The sequence below is a fragment of the Vipera berus genome (genome assembly GCF_964194415.1).
Source record: "Vipera berus genome assembly, chromosome: Z".
Lineage (NCBI taxonomy): Eukaryota > Metazoa > Chordata > Lepidosauria > Squamata > Viperidae > Vipera > Vipera berus.
In genome coordinates, this window is record NC_138205.1 from 90,413,442 (window position 1) to 90,436,268 (window position 22,827).

The 22,827-nt window shown below is 37.2% G+C and overlaps 1 protein-coding gene across 1 annotated transcript in view; it reads right to left on the minus strand.

The window, feature by feature from the left end:
• Window positions 1–22,594, minus strand: part of PLEKHA8 (pleckstrin homology domain containing A8) — a 31,122-nt gene extending 8,528 nt beyond the window's left edge. Inside the window, exons 1-11 of the mRNA XM_081346510.1 lie at window positions 22,407–22,594; window positions 14,932–15,048; window positions 14,044–14,199; window positions 13,310–13,428; window positions 11,241–11,399; window positions 8,709–8,749; window positions 7,942–8,057; window positions 6,574–6,706; window positions 5,492–5,577; window positions 2,407–2,465; window positions 343–473 (exon numbers count right to left, since the gene is read on the minus strand). Coding sequence (XP_081202636.1) covers window positions 343–473; window positions 2,407–2,465; window positions 5,492–5,577; window positions 6,574–6,706; window positions 7,942–8,057; window positions 8,709–8,749; window positions 11,241–11,399; window positions 13,310–13,428; window positions 14,044–14,199; window positions 14,932–15,048; window positions 22,407–22,446 — 1,157 coding nt within the window. The 5' untranslated portion in view covers window positions 22,447–22,594. The remainder of the gene's footprint in view (window positions 1–342; window positions 474–2,406; window positions 2,466–5,491; window positions 5,578–6,573; window positions 6,707–7,941; window positions 8,058–8,708; window positions 8,750–11,240; window positions 11,400–13,309; window positions 13,429–14,043; window positions 14,200–14,931; window positions 15,049–22,406) is intronic.
• Window positions 22,595–22,827: the final 233 nt, after the last annotated feature.

Genomic DNA, 22,827 nt, shown 5'->3' on the forward strand with positions numbered 1-22,827 from the left:
AAGATTTTCATAGCTCCTCACTATCTCTTCTCTGTAATATGGACGTTTTCCTAACATTCTTGTTTTATAACATTCCCAATGACTGGCTAGTCTATAACTTGCACCCAAAGACTGATCATGATGCACAAGACCACATATTTTTAGTGTTTATAAACACAAGTGATATCTTCATCCTATTTGTTTGGCATGTGATGTAATGTGACGCAAATGCAACTGTTTTCTTAAAAAGTAAACATTATTTACAGATTTTAGAGCAAAGGCAAGTCCCTACTATTGGTTCATCATGAAAGTCATCTCAGTCACAAACAGAGAGAGACACACACACTAGATCAGAAAACTGACCTTTTAAGCCAAAGGAGGGCCTGTGTAGCAGAGTGTCGAATTTGGGCCACTTCAGTGCTCAACTCATGAAGGACAATTTTTTGAAGACTACAGAAATCCTCTTTGTTGGTGATATATTTCTGATTTATTTTCTGAAAGGAGCAGAGATGTCAAACATAAATTTTAGACTTTTTAGCAAACAAAGAAAAAACGCTTAAAGGTATAAATATGCTGGTATCCAACATCTTTACTTAATTTAATGTTGGGACTGAGAGTCACAATATTTGGATTTAAAGCAGGCAAAGGTGCATTGAATTCGGTGTGAAAACAGCCACTGTTGTTATGCCATGTAAGGTAGGAAGCATTTTTGCCAAGTTCCAATCCAAATACTGCATGCCTCTAGAGCAGGGGTAGGCAACCTTGGCTCTTTTATGACTCATGGACTGTGGATGGCACAGGAATTCTGGGAGTTGAAGTCCATGAGTCATAAAAAGCCGAGGTTGCCTACCCCTGCTCTAGACCAGTGATGGTAAAACTAGTCTTTAAAACTCTAAATATACATTCTGGGTGGAGGTTCTTCCAAGACTGGTGATTCTCCTTCTCTGAAAAGCCTTGGGATATTTCTGCACCTAGTTCTCTTTGAAAAAAGCTAAGTAACAATGAGAAGATTAGAAACTAAGTCCTAAAAAGGGAGAAACAGATAACAGAATATATTTCAACCTAGAGGAAAGGCAACAGAAGAGCTTTCGGCAGGTAACAATTGTCCTCGCAAGTCTCCATTTTTGGTCTTTGAGAACCTTCAGAGCTAAGTATGAAGCTTTCCATTCAGATGAAACACTAATGCAGCAATTTCCTCTGGAACTACAGAGCAAGATGGCTTTTCACTGTCAAGAACTCCATTTTTATCAAGATTTCCACTGCTTTTTAGAAACTAAGGTGCTGGTATCATCACTCCTTCCTTATCCCATAGCATCTGGCTTCTGTTTTTTTTTAAAACTTTTGTTGCCAGAAAAAGTTAGTGGTGCATGGAAAAGAACTGGGACGGGAGAACAGGCCATTCACTGCCCCCTGATTTGGGTTCTCTCACTGGCCTGCTGAAACAAGCAGTTTTACGGACCTCATATGACAGTGTGAGAAAGCTGCTTTGCAACAGAGTGCCAAAGACAACAGCCTGGAAAGGCCTTGGGAGGGGATACAATAGCTCTCTTTAATGTAGCTCTCTTGAAGTACATGAAAATGCATCATCAACTACATAACGTATAGCTTATTTTATATGTCTAGGTATTTAAAACATGAAACTCAGTTTGGTATAATGGCTAAGGCACCAGGCTAGAAACTGGGAGACTGAGAATTGTAGTCCTGCCTTGGGCATGAAGCTAGCTTGGACTAGTCCAGGGGTCAGCAACCTGAAACAGTGAAAGAGCCACTCAGAACCAGTTCCCTCACACAAGGAAAAACTGGGAGCCGCAAAAATGTGTGCACATGCGCGTACATGCACACATGCGCAGAACAGGGTTTGACTGAAGAGTGGAGCCAAGGCGAGATATGCACCTACCCTGCATATTTGAATTGATTGGTTGAACTTTTTTAATCCCACTTTTTTTTGGGGGGGACTACACATAGCAGAAGACTGGGAGCCGCAGGAGACAGCTGAAAGAGCCACATGCGGCTCCGGAGCCACGGGTTGCAGACCTGTGGACTAGTCGTTTTATCTTAGCCTTAGGAAGAAGGCAACGGTGAAGCACTTGTGAAAAACTCTGAAAGGAAGCTGAAGTCCAGTCTTCAAGAATCAGACACGATTGAATGGAAGGGGTGGGGGTGGGGAGTAAAACACGGGAGAATAAGCTGAAGTTACAGAAAGGCAGATGCCAGTGAAAATTACAAAAACCTGCCTAATTCTAAGAGCAGTTTGATCACTGAACTTAGTTCCTTGGAGGTAGTTGGCTCTTAGATACATTGACATATCATGGCCAGATTTACTTTATTTTCAGCTCGAGTACATGTTCATCTAAATGGCTCCTTTCAGTTCTACAATGCTAAGAAAGTTATATTAATGGCCACTGAATGTTAAACTGAATCTATTACCTTTATATTTCCTTCAAAATCCATTTTAACAGGGGCAAAGACTGTGGGTCCAAGTTTGTCTAGAAAAAAGAAAACATTGTCTTTTTCAAAAGTTTGGTTCCCTCAACGCCGTCTTTAACTGCCATCTACAAAATTCTGATTTAGCACAAAAGAGCAGGAAGGATACCATCCTTGGGCTACATCTGCTATCACACAAGGGGAATTCTGCCTGTGTATCGGAATTTCTCTTTTCCCTCTTACTTTACAGGGACAGTGGAGGAAGAATTATTTTTGTTGTCAGATATTGTCTCCCCATGAGTGGCCTGGTGGCCTAGAGGTAAAGATGATTGCCTCCCACTCGGAAGGTTGAGAGTTCAGTCCTAGGCAGCAACAGATGTTTCTCTATCAGGGCGTATAGAGAAAATATCTGCTGCAAACTCTGTGTAGGCATCATTAAGGCATTCAATCACCCCAATTCCACCCCGATAAAAGGGATTACAGGGTTACAAAAAAAACCTGTCTCCCCAAAGAGAGAGACATTGTGGAATATATCTCAATTTTCTGATAACATAAATCTGGCATGCTTCTTCTTTCCAAAAGTCTACATGACATCACTGTTCTTAATTCACTGCTTTCATTCTTTTAAAGAACAGGACAAAATTATTATTATTAATTAAAAAAACTCCTTTCACCCCAAATAATGCCAAAGCTGCAAACTATTTTCAAAGCATCTATGTTGGATACAAAGTATTGATCCCAGGTTCAGGCATAATTTTTGAGAAAAGTATAGCTAGTCCTCACTTAATGACAATAATTGGAACAAGAATTTAAATCATAAAATGCAGCACCACATGATCATATTCTTAGCAATGTATTCCAGTACTGGTGGCTGTTAAGTATGCTGTCATACATGATCACCATGTGTGACTTTCTGTTGGCTTCCCCACTTGTCAGAACCTGACAAAGAAGATCGCAAATGGTGACCGTGGGATGGAAAGCTGTCATAATTGCAAGCGGGGCACCAAGGTCCAGATCATGATCATGTATCTGTGGAGATCCTGCAACCACTATAAGTGTGAAAAATGGTTGTAAGTACCATTTGCTAAGTGCTGTCATAAGTTTAAATAGTTACTGAATAAGTTGCTGTTAAGTGAGGACCACCTGTAATGATAAGAACAGAAATCTATCTCAAATCCTAAAAAAGACAGTTTAGAAGTCATCAGTCACATTTACTGTTCAGCAAAGGCTAGTAAATTGACTTATGGTCTTTACAAGATATTTTTAAGTCTTTCGTGATACATATCTGAAGCATCTCACTAGCCTTTCCCCCTGGCAGCTGAGGGGAAACTTCTTCATAATAATAATACTTAGCCTTTATTTAGAGCCATTTTGGGAGGTCAGCTGAAGCCTGACCAACAATTTTTTTATAAGATTTGTCCCTATGCAAATAGTTCTTACTTGATGGCTGATCACTTACAACCTGTTCAAAGTTAAGACGTATTCCCCCCAAAAAACTTCATGACTTGATTCTGCAGTTCCAATGACTGCATCCTCTGACACCACAGTCACATGACCTCATTTCATGCGCTTGACAACCGGTTCACCTTCTTGACTGGACACAGTGTTTTGAGGTCATGTAACTGTAATTTATAATGGCTTCTGCCTCTTTCTGGCCCTTCCAGATCATTTCCAGCTGAACATGCCTTTAGGAATGTTGATTTATCACTAGATTCACTTAACAACTAGGGTGTTCACTTAACAATTGCCACAAAAAAAGTCACAAAATCAGGCCCAGTCACCTGGGTCCTTCAACTTACAACCCATGGTAGAAATCCCAGGCTCCATTAAGGTTGCAAATTGGGGACTACCTGTAAACGTGAGCTAAAGTGGTGGGGATGCAGCGGAGAAGCATAAAAGATTGAACCTGGTCAAAATATTTAGCAGTTTCTCAGTTACACTCTGAACTAATATTACTTTAATTAAGGAGATGTGTGGCATATAAATTTAATGAATGAATAAATAAATAAATAATTTCTTGAAATCGAATCTTTCAGACAATTCAAGATCATGGTGCTATATAGGTCTTGATCTGTTTCATGCCTAGATAGAAGGCAGCATCCAGCCACTATGGAAATAAATGGAATTCCATGGAAATAAAGGAAGAACGAAAAGAAAAATAAACAATGAAACATTTATAAAGTGGTCTATGAGTCTATTTGAGTTTCACTGATTAATGCTTGGTACCAAGGAAACAAATAAAAATCTTTCTCTAATGAAGGTCACTCAAGTAGGTCCTTACTCTACAGCTGACTATATCTAACCTTCAACATTTTGAAGTGAGGTTTCATTTAAGGCTTATTTCAGACATACTGAATGTCTGAATGTATATACGTGGCAAGCCAATTTGATTTAGTGGTTAAGGCCCCAGGCTAGAAAATAACCGATTCTGAGCTCTAGTCCCATTTTGGCATGAAAGCCAGCTGGGTGACTTTGAACCAGTTACTCTCTTTTAGCCCAGCTCACCTGAAAGGGTTGTTGTGGGAAAGCTAGGAGAAAGAAGGAATATTAGGCATGTTTGCTCTCTTGAATTATTTCTTTAAAAATGCAGAATAAAAATAAATAAATTAAAATTAAATTAAAACATATGCCAAGACATCCTTCAGGAAAAAAATTCTGCAGGAAAAATATTATTGGAATCAAAACTTTTAATAAAGTTAGTATTTTGAAAAAGCAAAAAGATCTGCTGTATCTGCCAAAACCCAACTGTAACCAAATTTATTATTCTTAGGATGTCTTCTTGCCACCAATAACCCTTAACAACTATGGGTTATTATTCGTAAATTATGGGTTATTGCCACCAATAACCCATAACAGCTTCTCAAATCATTCTCTATTTTCCTATCTATCATAAAAAAAAAAGACGTGCTTACTTTACTGAATTATTCTGGAAAAGCCTAAGGCAACAAGTAAATACTGAGGATAACTAAGGATCACCTATTTAAAAATTGTAGACTCTATTCTATGACCCAGCATAGAGCAACCAAAGCAGCCAAACAGAGATTCATATAAAATAAATGTTATGGAGAAAACCAGCAATCATGCTTACCCAAGACTGGAACTATTTCATAACAGGAATTCAGAAAATGTTCTGTTGGTATTCCTCCATCTTCAAAAAGCCTGATATCACTAAATCTTTGGAAAAGAATGCAAACAGAACGTGAAGAATCGTCAAGTGAATCCAGCGATAGCAATAAAAATAATTCCACCCTGAATCCTATTTCAAAACCGTCTGCAGGTAGCCTTTGATTTACAAATGTAATCGTGATTGGTTACAGTTGTGTTATGGCCGCAGATTAAGGCATCTATGTGCCCGGAAGTAATTTTATGCTCTTTTTCAAGCAAACGCTGTGACCATTAAATGAACTAGCATTTTCTGCCAAAATAAAAAACAAAAACAAACTAACAAACAAAACCCAAAAATACAAATTATGGTCTTATGACTTTGGAATGCCACAATTGGTCATAAAGCTGCCCTGCCCAGTATGAAGTCACATGACCGCAGGAGGGTGGTGGTGTAACCATTTGTGATGATTGGGGATGCTTTATGGGCTGTTTTGTTTCTGTTGTAACTCTGAACGATTATAAAATGACTGGTTAAGATTCAAGGACTACCTGTAGTTTATAATATTTATAAAAGTTTACTAGTTTTTGTTCTATCATAAATCGTATTAGGTAAGGTAAAGGTTCCCCTGCACATGCGTGCTAGTCGTTTCCGACTCTAGGGGCCGGTGCTCATCTCCGTTTCATAGCCGAAGAGCCAGCGCTTGTCCGAGGACGTCTCCGTGGTCATGTGGCCGGCATGACTAGACGCCAAAGGCGCACGGAACGCTGTTACCTTCCCACCGTGGTGGTCCCTATTTATCTACTTGCATTTTTACGTGCTTTCGAACTGCTAGGTTGGCAGAAGCTGGGACCAGTAACAGGCGCTCACTCTGCTACCCGGCACTCGGGATTCGACCCGCCAAACTGCCGACCTTCCGATCGACAAGTTCAGCGTCCTAACCCACTGAGCCACCGCGTCCCTATAAATCGTATTAGGCAAGCATGTAGTTGGCAAATTCTGTTGCTCTGGACTGAATTCCATTACTTAAGATTTTGGGGGCATGCTCCATCCAGGTGGCACATTACCTATACTTCATAGCACTGAAGAAAGTAGGAAAATCTGACATGTTTACAGATTCTTCTAAAGGCTCTAAAGTTTTGTTGTCTTGAATGTTCCTTTGTGGCAGCAGCTTGTTTTCTCCATCTTTACTGGGGCTACCTTAGATTTAAAGAAACAAAAATCTTTAAATAGTGTGGAGAAGGCTAGTTGTGGAGAATATGACTTCTGGTTAATATTAGAAAGACCAGAATGGATTTAGATGTGATGCATCCCGGTAACAAAGCTGGAGATGCATTATCATTTATTTACTTAGCAAATCCATAAATATTTTTTTCAAGCAATAGGAAAATAAATAAAATTTCAGAAGACTCTATATCCTTATTACTCTAATTTGATTCTCCAGTGCCTCTCTGTCTTGAAGATTATCCCTTAACATCATAACAGCACAATGAGAAACTCCTCACAACTCTCTATTCAAATTTTTGGGTATTATAGAGAGGGAGGTTACATCTCTTCACAAATACATATCCACTCACTCATCCCTCTTTCTATGTCTTTATTCTTCTGTCTTTCATCCCTCCGTTTCCCCCTTCAGATGTGGTTTTATTGGTCTTTCATGACCTGGCACCAGAAGGACAGCCTCAGAGTGAAAAGCACATTGCAAAGTAGTGTATGATATTGTGTTCTAATTGGTCCTCTTCAGGGTTGAGCTTATACATGTGTATTCTGTACCAACTCAGAATTCTGTTATGGCTGTGGCTTGTCTCGAGCAATGAAGAGGGAGACGATGGCTTCAGCTCAAACATTTATTTAACTCAGCCCAGCCGGGGCAAAACTGTACAACAAGCCTTTATATAGGCAACTGTCAAACGGGTTAACAAATCAGGGACGGGTGTTTTCCCGCCAAGGGGCCGTGCCCAATAATCAGCTGGCAGCTTTTGATATTTCCCCAGTGATAGCGCATGCGCCGCTAAGTTGGAGAACCCTGTCAGCTGGCTGCTGCTTCAGCTGGGAACCCGGGTAAACCTAGCCGGCGTTTTGACAGCTAGCGGCTGTCAGTTGGCTGGTGCGTCTGCGCATGCGCGACTTTGACAGCTCGCGGCTGCTGCCGCTTTGACAGCTTGCGGCTGATTACTGTGCATGCGCGGCTTTTTGACAGCTGTCAGTGCGGCCACGTGGAGCGGCCTTTTGACAGCTCGCGGTTGTTACTGCGCATGCGCGGCTTCTTTGACAGCTGTCAGTGCGGCCATGTGGAGCGGCCTTTGACAGCTGTCATTCTTGTGAGGGATACACTACACCCCTTTCCCCCCCTTGAAAGAAAACAGAGAATCTCCAGAGAACAAATAAGGGCCCTTCCCTGGAGAAGATCTTGCAGACCCCAATATTTTTCTTACCTTTCGTTTCGCTTCTCTTTAGGGGTACAGGAGATGATTTTTCAATAAAGGTTCTTCCAGGAAGGGTAGTATTTTTATAAATAGACCCATTTTCACGTTTCTTTAGTTCCATCTTCCTGGGAAGAAAGAAAGGGGGGAAAAAAAGGAAAGCCAAATTAATGCTTAAAATTAATGCTAGGCCTGCATAATTGTTCTCACCTTCCCTTCCATTTTTATGTATAATACTAGATTTTTTTAACAGAGTTTACTTTTCTGATCCAGTAGCTGCATTTGCATCTTTAGAAAGAAAAACTCTCACTACTGACTGTCCGGTTGGAGCTTATTTTTCATCCTAACAAATGAAGAATGAGATTTTCTTTTAAAGCATAAATACAGTTTTGACACCAGAAGCAGATGGTTCTATGGGTGCCATGTGGATTTTACAGTAGGCTAATATGCATGAACTTATTTATTTATAAAGAAGGTATCCATTTAACATTGTCTAATGGCAGTGACTTAAGAATATACAGAAATGTAACACAAATTCTTTGGATGGACTTGAGTCTAAATTCAATTTTTTTATATGGACAGAGACCTCTGGTCATTAAAAAAAAGAAAGGAAGTTGGAAGGAACTTGTGGCTGTCCAGACGTTTGACACCTTGAGAACTTTTAGTTAAATCACCTCATTAAAGCATCATTCTTTGCAATAGCTTCTCCCTGTTATTACAGAAAGATTAGACATTGAGAAACATTTCAACTGAGTGAAGAAAAAATAAGTTGTACCTACCTTTCTGTTACGTTGCGGCTAAGTATGGCAGGAAGTTTCAGCTGCAAGGGAAAAAAAATGATTTTTTTTTTATTTTAATTCCATTTATATCCCGCCCTTCTCCGAAGACTCAGGGCGGCTTACAAGCTTAGCAGTAGCCTTCATTCTATGTATATGCCTGCTTATTAGGGCTTTCATACACCCCCCAAGCGGCATTATTACAAAGTCAGCTTAATTGCCCCCAACAATCTGGGTCCTCATTTTACCTACCTCGGAAGGATGGAAGGCTGAGTCAACCTTGAGCCTGGTGGGATGCGAACCTGCACTAATTGCAGGCAGCTGGTGTTACTTAAGGAGGCATTAGCCCACTGCTCCACCAAGGCTCTATTGGCTATGAGTTCAAGCATAGGCAACGTTGTTCTGGATTTGGTACTTAACCTTAAGTTCAAAATATGGAAAAAATTAAAACATTATATATGAATGCTACAGTACTCCAATTAGTCTAGCCTAATGAATAAAAAGGAAATAACTAAGCTAAGTAGACCTAAAATTCATTTTAATGCCACACTATGCATAAATAGCAATCTTCAGCTGTGACAAGTAAAGAAGAGAAAGGAATCTCATATGAAGTATTAATTCTAGGTTGAGCTTACAACACAAAATATTTGTTGAGAGGCACAGATAAGTTTATTTGTGTCATTTTTATCCAATTATTTTATTTTCTAGTTTGAAATATGTTTGGCTTATATTTTTAAAATCTGACAACGATGTGACATTGATTTTCTAAATATGATTAATTTATCTGCATACCGCTTTAAAGGCTGAGAGATATATGAAAAAAATGTTCAAAGTATTTGAGATCCAAATCTGGCTACTGACTCTAAAGTCTGCTATCACCTTTTCTCAGCCAACTTTCGTCATGTCGATTGAGCAAGTGGAAGTCATTGTATCCTAGTACAAGCAGACTACCATATTGGCAAAGGCATAAATTAGTAAAAATCACACGATATATTGCAGAAGGAAACAAATCCTGTACCACACATTACATTCCAGTTACAGGTAGTCCTTGACTTACAACCACAGTTCAGCCCAAAGTTTATGTTGCTAAGTGAGAAATTTGTTAAGTGAGGTTTGCCCAATTTTACCACCTTCCTTGCCACATTTGTTAAGTGAATCACTAATGTTATTAAATTAGTAACACGCTTGTTAAGTGAATCTGGCTTCCCCTTTGACTTTGCTTGTCTGAAGGCCACAAAACCCCGGGACACTGTGACCATCATAAATATGAACCAGTTGTCAAACATCCGAATGTAAATCACATGATGATGGGGATGCTGCAATGGTTTGAGTGTGAAAAATGGTCATAAGTCACTTTTTTAGTGTCATGGTAATTTCAAATGGTCACTAAATGAGCTGTTCTAAGATGAGGAATACCTCTATACAATCCATGAACAACAACGAGCGAAATCAAAACTTCTGAAATATTGCAGATCACACCCAAAGCAGTACTTGACAAACCTGCTTGGTAATTGGATTTTTAACCATGACACTGAAATATTGATCTTAAAAAACTTTATGAACAAACCATATTTATAACATCTGTTAAAAATGCATAGCTTGTTAATAAATTTCTCCCGCATATTTAACATTTGTTCCTTAATATTTTTTCTACAAAAAAGTAGATGTAATAGGCTTTCTTGACAAAAAAAAATCAGTTCATAAGCCTGTTTTGTTCTTTTCCAGCATCCTGTTCAATCCTATATGCTTTTGGAATTACTCATTCTGTGAATATATAAAGAATGGTTGTTATAATAGAAAGTCACCCTTTTGGCTACTGAGACCTATAGTGCTTGTTCGCTACAATGATTTTCTTTGACAGAAAGTTAATGTTTCATGACATATCAGTAGATAATGCTAAAATTTGGAGAGAATTGTTTAACTTGTTTGGGAAGGAATCTCTTTTATTTCTTTTAGGTCTATCTGATGATTTGCCCAGCATTTTGCTTTGATTCTCATTGCAGATTGCAAAAAGTGGTGCCTTTACTGTTTAGTAGTTTATGCTGAGCAATGTCATTAATTTGTGGATGCTTTCAAGTCACAAAAACATGACTGTTACTGAACTTCCGAGGTTTCAGTGAGATGGTAATTCCTTAATTCTAGTTTACTTCTCTCTTTGTTCATTTTCTAACCATTGTTTCTTATCCTGCCCTCTGGTGCTTTGGAGAATAACGTGACCCCCTCGTCTTTGTGGCAGCCCCTCAAATAGGAATACTGCTATCATGTCAACCCTGTTTCTTCTTTTCTTTATACTAGTCAAACCCAAGTCCTACAGCCATTCTTCGTATGTTTTAGTCTCCAGGCCTTTGATCATCTTCATTGCTCTTCTCTGATTTTTTTTCCAAACTCTCAACATCTTTTTTGTGATATGGTGACCAAAATTGGCTGCAGTATTCCATGTGTGGTCAAAAAGAGCAAACCATATTGGCAAACATATGCAAAACAAGTTGCCAATACATAAACTAATTTGTAGCATCTGAGATTGTATAAACTTACCTTGTTTAATTTGCGAATAACTGAATATGAAGTTTCTCCTGGAGTATGTTGCAGCAATTCAGGAGAAAAGGCAGCATTTGCAATCTGCATACATTCTTCAAGAGTCTTCAAGAATGTGGCACAGCTGGAGTTCAATAGCACTCCCATATTAATTCCATGCTGCAAAATAGGAAATTTTCAAACATTACCCAGTTTTTTTGCTTTCCAACCTGCCATCAACATTTTCCCAATTGCAAATCATCAATATGAGAATTCACTTTTTCCAACTGAGACGACATATCTGCACTAAATATTTATTTACCGGTATATAACAAATTAATTAACTATCCTTCATTGGTAAATTCCAGGGTAGTTTGCACTTAAATAGACGTCCAGCAATGGAAGCTGCAATTTTTTAAAAGCTAGAGTAGATTTTTTTTTTAGTCTCTTCCTAAAAATTTGGAATATAGATGCTGTCTAGAAATAACTATTCAACTGAAATAAGTGTAGCTGATCTGGAATACATGAAATTTCAAAATAGAGCATAAATAAATAAATAAATAAATAAATAAATAAATAAATAAATAAATAAATAAATAAATAAATAAATAAATGGAATAAAAATAAAATAAAATAATAAAATCTGTCATTGATTTTAATTTTAAAAATGCTTAGGGGAAAAAAGTATTTTCTCTTAACAGTGAGCAGATCTTCTTAGGGAGTATATTCCATACTGGGATGTGACAGCAAAGAAGTTTTTTGGTTGACATATATGGGGGATGTACAAAGATGAAGACCTTAAACATTTTTCATGCCTCCACCAAAAGGACCCCAACTCTCAGGTTTCCTGACGATAAAGTGCCCAGGTTTATTTCTGATACTGAGCTTGACATTGAAGTTTCATTAAAAGCAAGAAGAATGATTCGGACTGTACAAGACCTTATTATCCAGGTAGGACTGAGACTTCCTGAAAAATTCGCAAGTTTCTGCATCTTGAAAAGTGCCGCCAGTCTGAATTGTCAGGATGTCTCTTGCCTATTTGCCTTTCCATTTAAAACTGAGTGATAGGGCAGGGCAACCACCTCCTATCAAAATTCATTCTATATGTAACAATATATTGCACGAATTAGAGCAGGGGTGTCAAACTCAATTTCATTGAGGGCCGCATCAGCATTGCGGTTGCTCTCAGGGGGGCGGGTGGGTATGGCCTGGGTGGGCGTGGCCTACTGGGTGGGCGTGGCCAGAGTGCATATGGCCTACTGGGTGGGCGTGGCCAGCTCTACATCGTTCGCATCAAGGCTGCCTATGGGGGCCTGGGCAGCAGTGGGACAGATCTGAGGGTCTCTGGCAGAAGGAGGGTCTCTGGGCCAGGGCCAAGGCAGTGGGGGCCGTTCCCTCCCTGTTTCCAGGATGGCTTCGCGGGCCGCATGAAACCACTTCGCAGGCCAGATCTGGCCCCCGGGCCTTGTGTTTGACATGTCTGAATTAGAGGAATATGCATGAATAAGAGGAATATACACAGCCTCTCTCTCTCTCTCTCCGAAAAGTATTTTCTCCGCAGTATTATTTCCAATCAAACATGAGAGGTGATTTCATATTGTCCTGGTTAGTTCTTGGCAACCTAACAAAAGGGGAAGGCTTTCGGTGTGCTTTAAGAGATATGTATCAAGCACCCACCAAACTGGTATTGCTGCACAGAATACACCCAGGACTTGATTTCTTATCACTTCCATATTATGTACATGTGAAAATCGACTAATTCATCTGCAGATGCAGTTCATGGTGATCTGAACACTGTGACTCAGATCATAAAAAAAAGCCAGGCCAAACCTGCTTTTGGAAGACCTGAATTCTATTTCAAAGCCAAATATTGGTTGCTGTATAGAAGCCACAATGAAATTTCCATAAAATATTTTTTTAAGAACAAAAGAAAAGCCTTATAGTAGACTAGAGCAACGATTACAACGATATAATATGAATAAAACATTTCTTTTTGCAAACTCTTATAGGATACTTGTCGCTGAAGTCCTTTACAAGCATCTCAACTCTAATACATCTGACAACTGGAATTCTTGTTTAGAAAATATTACCTGAACATGTGAAGTAGTAGTGGTTGCTTTAATTTTTTCCACTTGCTGAACCAGGAGGTCACAATATAACCTAAGTTCTGCCATTTTTGTTTTCAACATTTCAGTGTTTTCTGTAAATTCTAAATTAAATTAGAAAAATCAGTCAGAGTTGTTAACATTTTATTTAATCGAAGGCATTTCCAATGGCTTCTCAACAAATAAACATTTTTCCAAAGAATATTCTATTTAGAAAAGTTAAAAGGTAAAGGTAAAGGTTCCCCCGCACATGCGTGCTAGTCGTTTCTGACTCTAGGGGGCCGGTGCTCATCTCCGTTTCAAAGATCTTGTTTTAAAGATAGATTTTGATAGGTTATAACTTTTCACTTGGAGGAAATTAGAAGTAATATTTGAGTAAATGCAATTTTTATTAAAACACTTTTTTCTTACATTATACATTACTATAATGCTTTTAATTAGTTAATATGATTTAAAAAAGAAGGAATTCATTGGTGTGCAGTTGTTAGATTGTAAGGTACTAAAGAGACATTCATACTTAAATCTCTATTCAGCATAAAGATTCCCAGGGATAGAAAATCACAGAAATGATTTTGAAAGAAATAAAACAAAGCCTGTTTAATAAAGCCCTTGTGCAACAAGCAATTTAAAGTTTGGAAATGTACATAAATAGAAAATGTTACTTTGGGGGAAGCTGAGAAATATTGTATTAAATTAGGCTCCATATGAGAATTGCTTGCCTTTTTCTTTTAATGTCCGAATATCTGTCAAACAAGCTTTGGCAGTTCCCAGGGCAACCAACCATTTTTGTCTTTCAGCTGTATCTTTAGCTTTTAGATAAAAGCACTGTTCTCCAGGAATCACCAAATCCATGCGTGTATTATCTATAGAATGAACTAATATCAACAGAGTTAGGTGGGACATGAGACTCTCAGTCAAGATTTCTTCAGTCACATATACATTGACTAACTTGATTCAGACACAACCTGTCTGGTTATATGCATCCTTTTTCTTCCTTTTCCTAAATAAACCAAATGAAAACTCCTGGAATTACTAATCACAGTTCTTTTCTACAGCCAAATTTATGCATAGGACAAACAGAACAAAATCAGAATCATAGATCAATAGGCAGAATCACAGTGCACTAGGAATGAGTAAGAGAAGAGGTGTTGCACACCAACTTAAGATCTGTATAACATATTTTGGATTGATAAATCAAAATATTGATATATATCATATTAACAATTTCCATGTTTTCTACTTCCTTGTCACAAAAATTCTAGTTTACCTGATACTACAGTTTTCTTTTAATTTAATTTCTTCGTTGAAGTTAATTCTGGGTTTCATGTCAGTTTAAAAACTAAGCTAATAAATTATTGTCCCTGTTGATTAACTGATATTAATGCAGAGGTCTTCTTTTTCAATCTAACAGGAAATAAAGCAAGATAAGATGATTTTTCACACCAAAGCAGGGGAGAAAAAGCATAGGAACATGTTTGGAAAAGCATGGGTCTATGGCACTTATTCAGATTCCTATACATGGCTTGTGAAGCTACAGATCAGTTTCTAAACAAAGTCATTGAATCTAATAAGCAAGAACATATACTTTGTGGATCTTGTTTCTCTACCTTGAATTTCACAAACTGCCATCTGAATGCTCCCTTTACAGCCCTTCCAAGCATCTTCCCTTGAGTCATAATAGGATAACACCCCTCCTGCAAGAAGGAACCACCGAGGTTGCCAGCCTGGAAAGAAATAAAGCAGTTTTTTATAATTACAATTGGAAAAAATGTATATTTTATTGCAAGTCAAAGAATAAGCCTAAACTGGTTCCATGGTTAATGAATTTGCCCTAGCAAATACTATATGTTGTGTAAGAAAGGTAACATATACAGATCCTATCAAATCAGGAGTCAACTTTAATTAAGGAAGCTGACTAAGGAATTCTGGGAGTTGAAGTCCTCAAATCTTAAAGTTGTCAAGATTAAAAACCACAGATTTAGAAGCAGTTGATTCCAAAAGACCATTTTGCTCAAGACTGCAAAACAATTAAGAGAATAATAATGCTACTATTCTCTTACAGTTTGGGTATCCAATCTGTAGCCTCAGGAAGGTTGCAACTTCTCAAGGTTTTTGTTAAACAACCAGTCCCTTCCTTAGCAATCATTAATTTTTATTTCAAATATAAAATTAAATAAAATGGTTTGTAGGTGGGGAAAGAATGTGAAAGGGGAATTTGTTCATTTAACTATTGAACTTTATTTTTATTAAAATTCCACACCAAATTTGCTTTTATATTAATTATGATACACTCTATAACACCCACAGATAAACATATCTCAAAAACTTTTGTAACAACTCTTGCCAAGTCCATCCCACATATGGATTTGCATACCATCCGATGTGGCAAAGCTATTATAAAGGAATCATCAGTCAGAAACAGATACCTTGTATATATATCTGTTCAAAAATTCTGTTTGCACTGGCTTAAGTGAAGCTGTCTCTCAAATTAATCAGTATTAGTCAGTACTGGTCTGACTAATACTAAACAGTTAGTCTAGGAATTGAAATCCTGCTCAGCTAGATAGCTTGGGGTTAAGTAAAACTAGGGTATGGATAGCAATCTAACTTAATCTTGCTTGCAACAGTGTACCAATACACATCCATTGAAGCAGCATTCAGCATTCCCCCACCCCCACACTTTCCCAGATTAATGACTCGATGTTCCATCCAATACAAAAACCATAAACGTATTACTCAGTAGAAGTAGAAGGTACATAGATACCATGAACTTCTGAGTGGGAAGGGAAAGAATTCAGTTACTCAAGTGGAGAATGTTACAAATGTGAAAGCCACAGAAAAAAGAGGAAGCTACGGGGTCTTGAATAAAACAAAACCACAAGTTTAAGTGTTGTGAATGTTAATGTAACAGAAAGCATAATTTATAAATGCATACATACAGAGAGAGTATTCAAAACTTAACAGTGACTTTTTAAAGCATTGCATTTTAATATAAAACATTGCATTTTTAATATTTTTATATAAAATATAAATTTTTAATGGTACAAGAATGGTTCATTCATTTTTAAAATGCCCCCTGAATTATTTTGTTATTTTTGTTTGAAAATTTTAAAAGGTATACTATTGGAGAATACTTTTTTATATTTTTCAGAGGCAACTGGATTTTAATTAAGATTTAATTAAGACTTATTCTCTATGAAGGACATTTTCTCCATTATGATCTGTCCCTAGCTTGGTCTTTCAGGTCTTCCAATGGAGTGCTCATTGCCACTGTAATTGAGTCTCTCCACCTTGCTGCTTACTGTACCATTCTTCTCTTTCTTTCCATCTTTTCCAGCATTAGCGTCTTCTTCAGAGAACTAGGTCTTTACATAATATATTCAAAATTGAATGATTTGAGCTTGGTCATTTGTGCTACGAATGAGAATTCTGAATTGATTTATGATCCTTTTTGTTTAATGATAATAATAACTTTATTGTCACTTTGAATGCACACCAATCGGCATACATCAAAATGAAATTTTGTTGCATACAGCTCTCAAAGGATCACCACCTCCGATGTACACCCCTTGTTAGTGGCCAGCTAAAGTTTCAGATCATCCATTTTACTCTCTCGTTAGTCTGTAGTCTCCATTTTAGTTCATTTGGCTGAACATGGTGTTCTCAAGAGTCCTCTCCAACATTAAGGTTCAAAGGTATTAATATGCCTCTTAACTTTCTTCTTCAAAGTCCAAATTTCACTTCCATAGTGTTTCATCCCTGGTCTTTGTAGGTATAGACACATCAAGGTATCTAAATATCTTTTCCAAGACCTTCATGGTTGTTCTATCAAGTGCCAGCCTATGGTGTATTTCTGGACTGCTGGTTCCTTTATTATTGATGGATAATCCTAATAAGCATAAGTTAGGCACTAGTTCAATATCCTGTCAATTAGAAATACACACACACACACACACACACACTTGACATGAGAAGAGAAAGAGACCATTTCATTAAAAGTATCTAGTTAAGAACAATCTTAAGATATAAGAACATATGAGAAAAATTGTTCCATCAAGTGCTAATGTTGATTCAGATGTGATTTGTCAGAATCAAAGTTTGTGAATACTTTGTATTCAAAGTATAAGAGTGAGCCACACTCTGTGTCTGCCTAGCACATTATAGAATAATGTTTTTGTTGATCATCTGAAATTTTAATGAGGAAAAATCCACCTTTCCATTCCTGTATGGATATACCAATCCCTTACCCATATTTCAAACTTCAACTACTGAATTGGTTTGGATCTTTGTTAGACACATTGATAATTGTGTTCTTAAGTATTGTATGTTGACTTATTGAAAAAAAGGTTTGGCTGCCCAATGGGTCTTATTACTATAAAACCTCTATATTAGATTTGCAACTTAAACTCAGTTAACCAGTCTTATGATTCTTTAAGTACAAAACAGGCACACAGTAACATTTGGTATTAACCAAGACATTTACCACTGTAACACTGAACAGGTTGAATAACAATAAATACAAATAGTTTAAAATAAATATCTAATAACTTAAAATAAACGTATTTTCTCACACTAACATTATTCACTCTTATATTACCTTGGACTATTATTAACCACTCCTGATTCTTGTTCTATAACTCAGGAGGAAAAAAACCTGACACTCCTTTTTTTTAATACAGTATAATGAATATCTCACTTTCCTAAATTCATCCTCGTTGCACTTTAGACTGTATTTATAATGTAAATAAATCTTTTTAGAGCAAAGTGTATTTGTTCAAGATTGTAATATCATTTTATTACAAAAGTAAGCAGTGTAACCACCTTGCCCACAAACCAAGCTAGAATGATCATATTGTGAAAAGATGAGCACAGTCAAATTATATATGTTGGGCTAAAAAAAACCCTAACCAAATAAAGCCAAAGCAATGGTAAATAGGCTTCCATTCTGCAAAAAACTAGTTGGAAATTCCTTTCAGTAAAAAACTGAAGGGCAGCAAAAATTTCTTAAAATTCTGAAAATAATAAAAGGAGACATAAACTGGGACACGTCACTAAAGAACAGTAGCCCTCACCTCTAGTATAGTGTTGGAAAAGTTAAAATTGGGAATTAACTGAACTTAGTAAAAGATGCTAAGAATGAAGGAACAATATACCATCTGTTCATAAAGAATGTCAAAATGCTAACTAGTAGCAAGAAAAAGTCAAAATTTCTTCATTTATAGATTGGCTCAAACATCTTCCAACAAGACACTATTTTTTCCCCTGGAGAATTGTGCAAATCAGGATGAAGAGGCAGGACTAAAACTTTTGGAATATCTATCGACTTTATTTTTTAAAATTTATTTATATCTCATCTTTATTATTTTTATAAATAACTCAAGATGGCAAACATATCCAACTCATCTTCTTTCTCGTATTTAGATTGACTGGCCCAAAGTTACTCAGGTTAATTGGGACTTGAATTCAAGGTCTTTAAATGAGTTTAAATCCCTAGGACCCATTGCATATTACAGGGGATTTTATACTCTCAATTAGAGGGTTAAAAGGAAATGCTGAGATAAGGGGAATTTGGGTTATTGGATTCAAAAGTTGGAAATTAGTGGAAAATAAGGATTTGTATTGAAAAGTTAGATTGAAAAGGGAAATAAAAATTAACTATCAGGAATATGTTTGATTTATTGACTAACCCAGGCAATATATATATATATATATATATATATATATATATATATATATATATATATATATATATATATATATATATATATATATATATATATATATATATATATATATATATATATATATATATATATATATATATATATATATATATATATATATATATATATATATATATATAATGGCTTTGATCTATTAAAAGGGGATATTTTATTATTAAGTAGATGATTTAATACGGTGGGAAATATAATTTTTTTAGGAAAAAGAACAAGATTACATTTAAATAGGTAAAATGTGTGTATTACAGTTTTTTATGAAGTGAGATAAGGGAAACCTTGGTATCAGGCAAACTTTATCTCATTTTTTGATTAGGCAATTTGCATGAACACTGTAAACATAACATAGCTAGCTTTCCTGAGGACACTAGAACAGCTGTGATTGTATTGTACTGCAACTAAACAGAACAACCCTTATATATGCCATTGTTTATTTACAATGCATTCAAAAAGTATTCAGACCCCCTTCACTTTTGTCAATTTTGTTATGCTGCAGCCTGTTTCTACAGTTGTTAAAATTCATTTTTTCCCTCATTAATCTACACTCAGTACCCCATAACGACAGTGAAAACAGAATTTTAGAAATGTCTGTAAATTTATTAAAAAGAAAAACCTAAAATATCACATTGGCATCAGTATTCAGACCCTTTGTTGTCATGTTGGAAAGTGAAACTTCTGAGGTCCTGAGGGCTGTCTGGAACAGGTTTTCACTTAAGATATCCATTCAGCTTTCCGTCAACCCTGACCGGTCTCCCAGTCCCTGCTGTTGAAAAACACCCCCACAGTATGATGCTGCCACCGCCATGCTTCATTGTTGGGATGATATTGGGCAGGTGATTAGCGGTGCCTGGGTTTCCTCCAGGCGTAACATTTAGATTGAGGCCAAACAATTCAATCTTGGTTTCATCAGACAGACCAGAGAATCTTGTTCTTCACAGTCTGAGAGCCCTTCAGGGGCTTTTTTGCAAGCTTTCATGTGTTTTGCACTGAGGAGAGGCTTCTGTCTAGCCACTCTGCCATAAAACCCAGATCGGTAGAGGGCTGCAGTGATGGTTGTCCTTCTGCAATTCTGTCCCATCTCCACACAGGATCTCGGATTCTTGGTCACTTCTTTAAGGCCCTTCTCCCTCAATCGCTCAGTTTGACTAGGCGACTAAGTCTTGGAAGAGTCCTGGTTGTGCCAAACTTCTTCCATTTGAGAGTTATGGAGGCCACTGTGCTCCTTAGGGAGAAGGGTGGCATATAAATTCAATAAATCTAATCTAATCTAATCTAATCTAATCTAATCTAATCTAATCTAATCTAATCTTAGGAACCTTCAGTGCAGCAGAACTTATACTGTAGCCTTTCCTAGATCTGTGCCTTGCAATAATCCTGTTTCTAAGCTCTGCAAGAAGTTCCTTTGACCTCATGGCTTTTGTATGCATCGTCAGCTGTGAAGCCTCCTATAGAGAGGTGTGTGCCCTTTCCAGATCATGTCCAATCAATTTATTGTCATTTTTAATATATGTATTTACTGTTTTTAGTTGGGCATATGTTTAATTCTTTTTAACTTTTGTATTTTTGTATTTTTTATATATCTGCCCTGTTCACCGCCCTGAGTCCTTCGGGAGAAGGGCGGTATATAAATAAAATTATTATTATTATTATTATTATTATTATTATTATTATTATTATTATTATTATTATTATTATTATTATTATTAATATACCACAAGTGGACTCCAATCAAGGTGTAGAAACATGTCAGCAACAATCAAGAGAAATGAGAGGCACCTGAGCTAAATTTCAAATGTTGCTGCAAAGGGTTTGAATACTTATACCAATGTGATATTTCAGGTTTTTTTTTCTTTTTACTAAATTTACAGACATTTCTAAAATTCTGTTTTCACTTTGTCATTATTGGGTATGAGGAAAAAAATGAATTTCAACCACTGTAGAATCAGGCTGCAGGATAACAAACTTGACAGAAGTGAAGGAGATCTGAGTACTTTCTGAATGCACTGTATGTTCTTCTGTATTTGATTCTGTTTAAATTTGCTATTCTTATAATCAGATTTTCTTCTTAATAATCTAATCTAATCTTTGATCAAAATAAATGAATTTAACTGTCTGGATTTCAGCAAAGCAATTGACATTCCGATTAGCAAGCAAATTAAGTGTGGGCTGAATAGAGCAACAATTAAGTGGATACATAGCCTACGCAAAATAGTATTCACAGATTACGCATTAACTAGAGAGATTAAGCAGAGAGCCACCAAGTTTAATCCTTAGTTTTTAATACAGGTACTCTCCAACTTACAGCCATTCAAAGTTACATAGATCACTGGAAAAGTGATCTATAGTCAGTTTTCAAAATGCAGCCATTTAACTGGCATATATTTATGACAATTATGCTGTCCTGGGGTCATTTGATTACTGTTTGTAACCTTCTTAGTCAGCTTCCAAGAAACAAAGAAAAAAGGGGAAATCAGATGTTCTTCATGACTGCATGGAAAAAAAAATAGCTGCAGTTCTTCACTTAACAACTGTGGCAAAAAGGTCATAAAACAACCCACTTAACAACTGCCTTGCTTAGCAATATATATTTTCAGCTCAATTTGGTTGTAGCTCAAAGACTACCTGTATTGTAAGAAAATCACAAAGAAACTGATTCAAAAATGAGTAATGAGGATGATCAGAAGATTAAAAGCAAGTCTCATAGAATTTGTCCTATGAAAACAGCTTAAAAAAATCTAACCTGGAGAATGTATTTACATAATTTATAATTATCTCTCTTTGTCTACTTTTTAAAATAGCAGGTTAGAAAAAACTGTAGTTCATCATTCATAGTTCACTACACTGGTAGCACTGTGTGTCATTGGCTTCCAACCACTTAAAGCTGATAAATACTAGGCAAAAAACTTCAGATGGTACATAAAATCCCTTTTGCTTAAATCAAATGAGGTGCTCTGTCCCTCTTTTTTTCCAATTCTTTCTCCTTTAGGGGCAGCATCTGCATGGTTTTCCACAACTCCTCCAATTTCAGGACTTGAATTTAACTTTAGCATGCAAGTTATTTTCCAGGACTGCACTGTCCTCCCAAGCCAGGATCCCGATTCTTAAAGGCAAAAACAGCAGAGCCCAGACTCCTATCTCCAGGCCGTTGTAAAGCTTAGGACCTCCAGCAGCCATCAGCATGTAAATTGGGCACCCAAAACAGTTTCCCTTCCTTCCTAGTTTTCAAAGTCACCACCTCGCTCTTTTACCTACACAGACCAGTTTCCAGCTTCAAGTTCACGATTTGCCGAGATGGCGCAACTTAAGCGGGTCAACAAAGCCAAGGTAGGACCGGTAATACTCACCGCTTAGATAGTTGGTCCATTTGTACAGTACCCCCTCCATAATGACAAGGTCCCCCCCATCCAGATCTGCTTGGGACAGGTGAAACCTTGTCCCTGGCCTTCCCCCGGGAAACTTTTAAGCTCTCAGCCCTACAGCTGAAGCACGGAGAGCCAAGGCCATCCTGAGGCTGGCAGAAGTCCGGCCCGCCTTCCTGTCTCCTTCCCCGCCCTATTTCCCCCCTCCCTACCCTACCAGCCAACTAAGTAGCCTTACGCTACTAGAGTAGAAATACAGGTTTAATTACTGCTACGGGCTTTGTCCGTCCCGCAGAGTTACGTAAATACGTTTCTGAATGCAAAGTTTACATATGATTGGAGAAAAGGCGTGGCTGGAACACCAAGAGAGCAGATGAGTTCTTGGGAACCAATGAGAATCCGGATC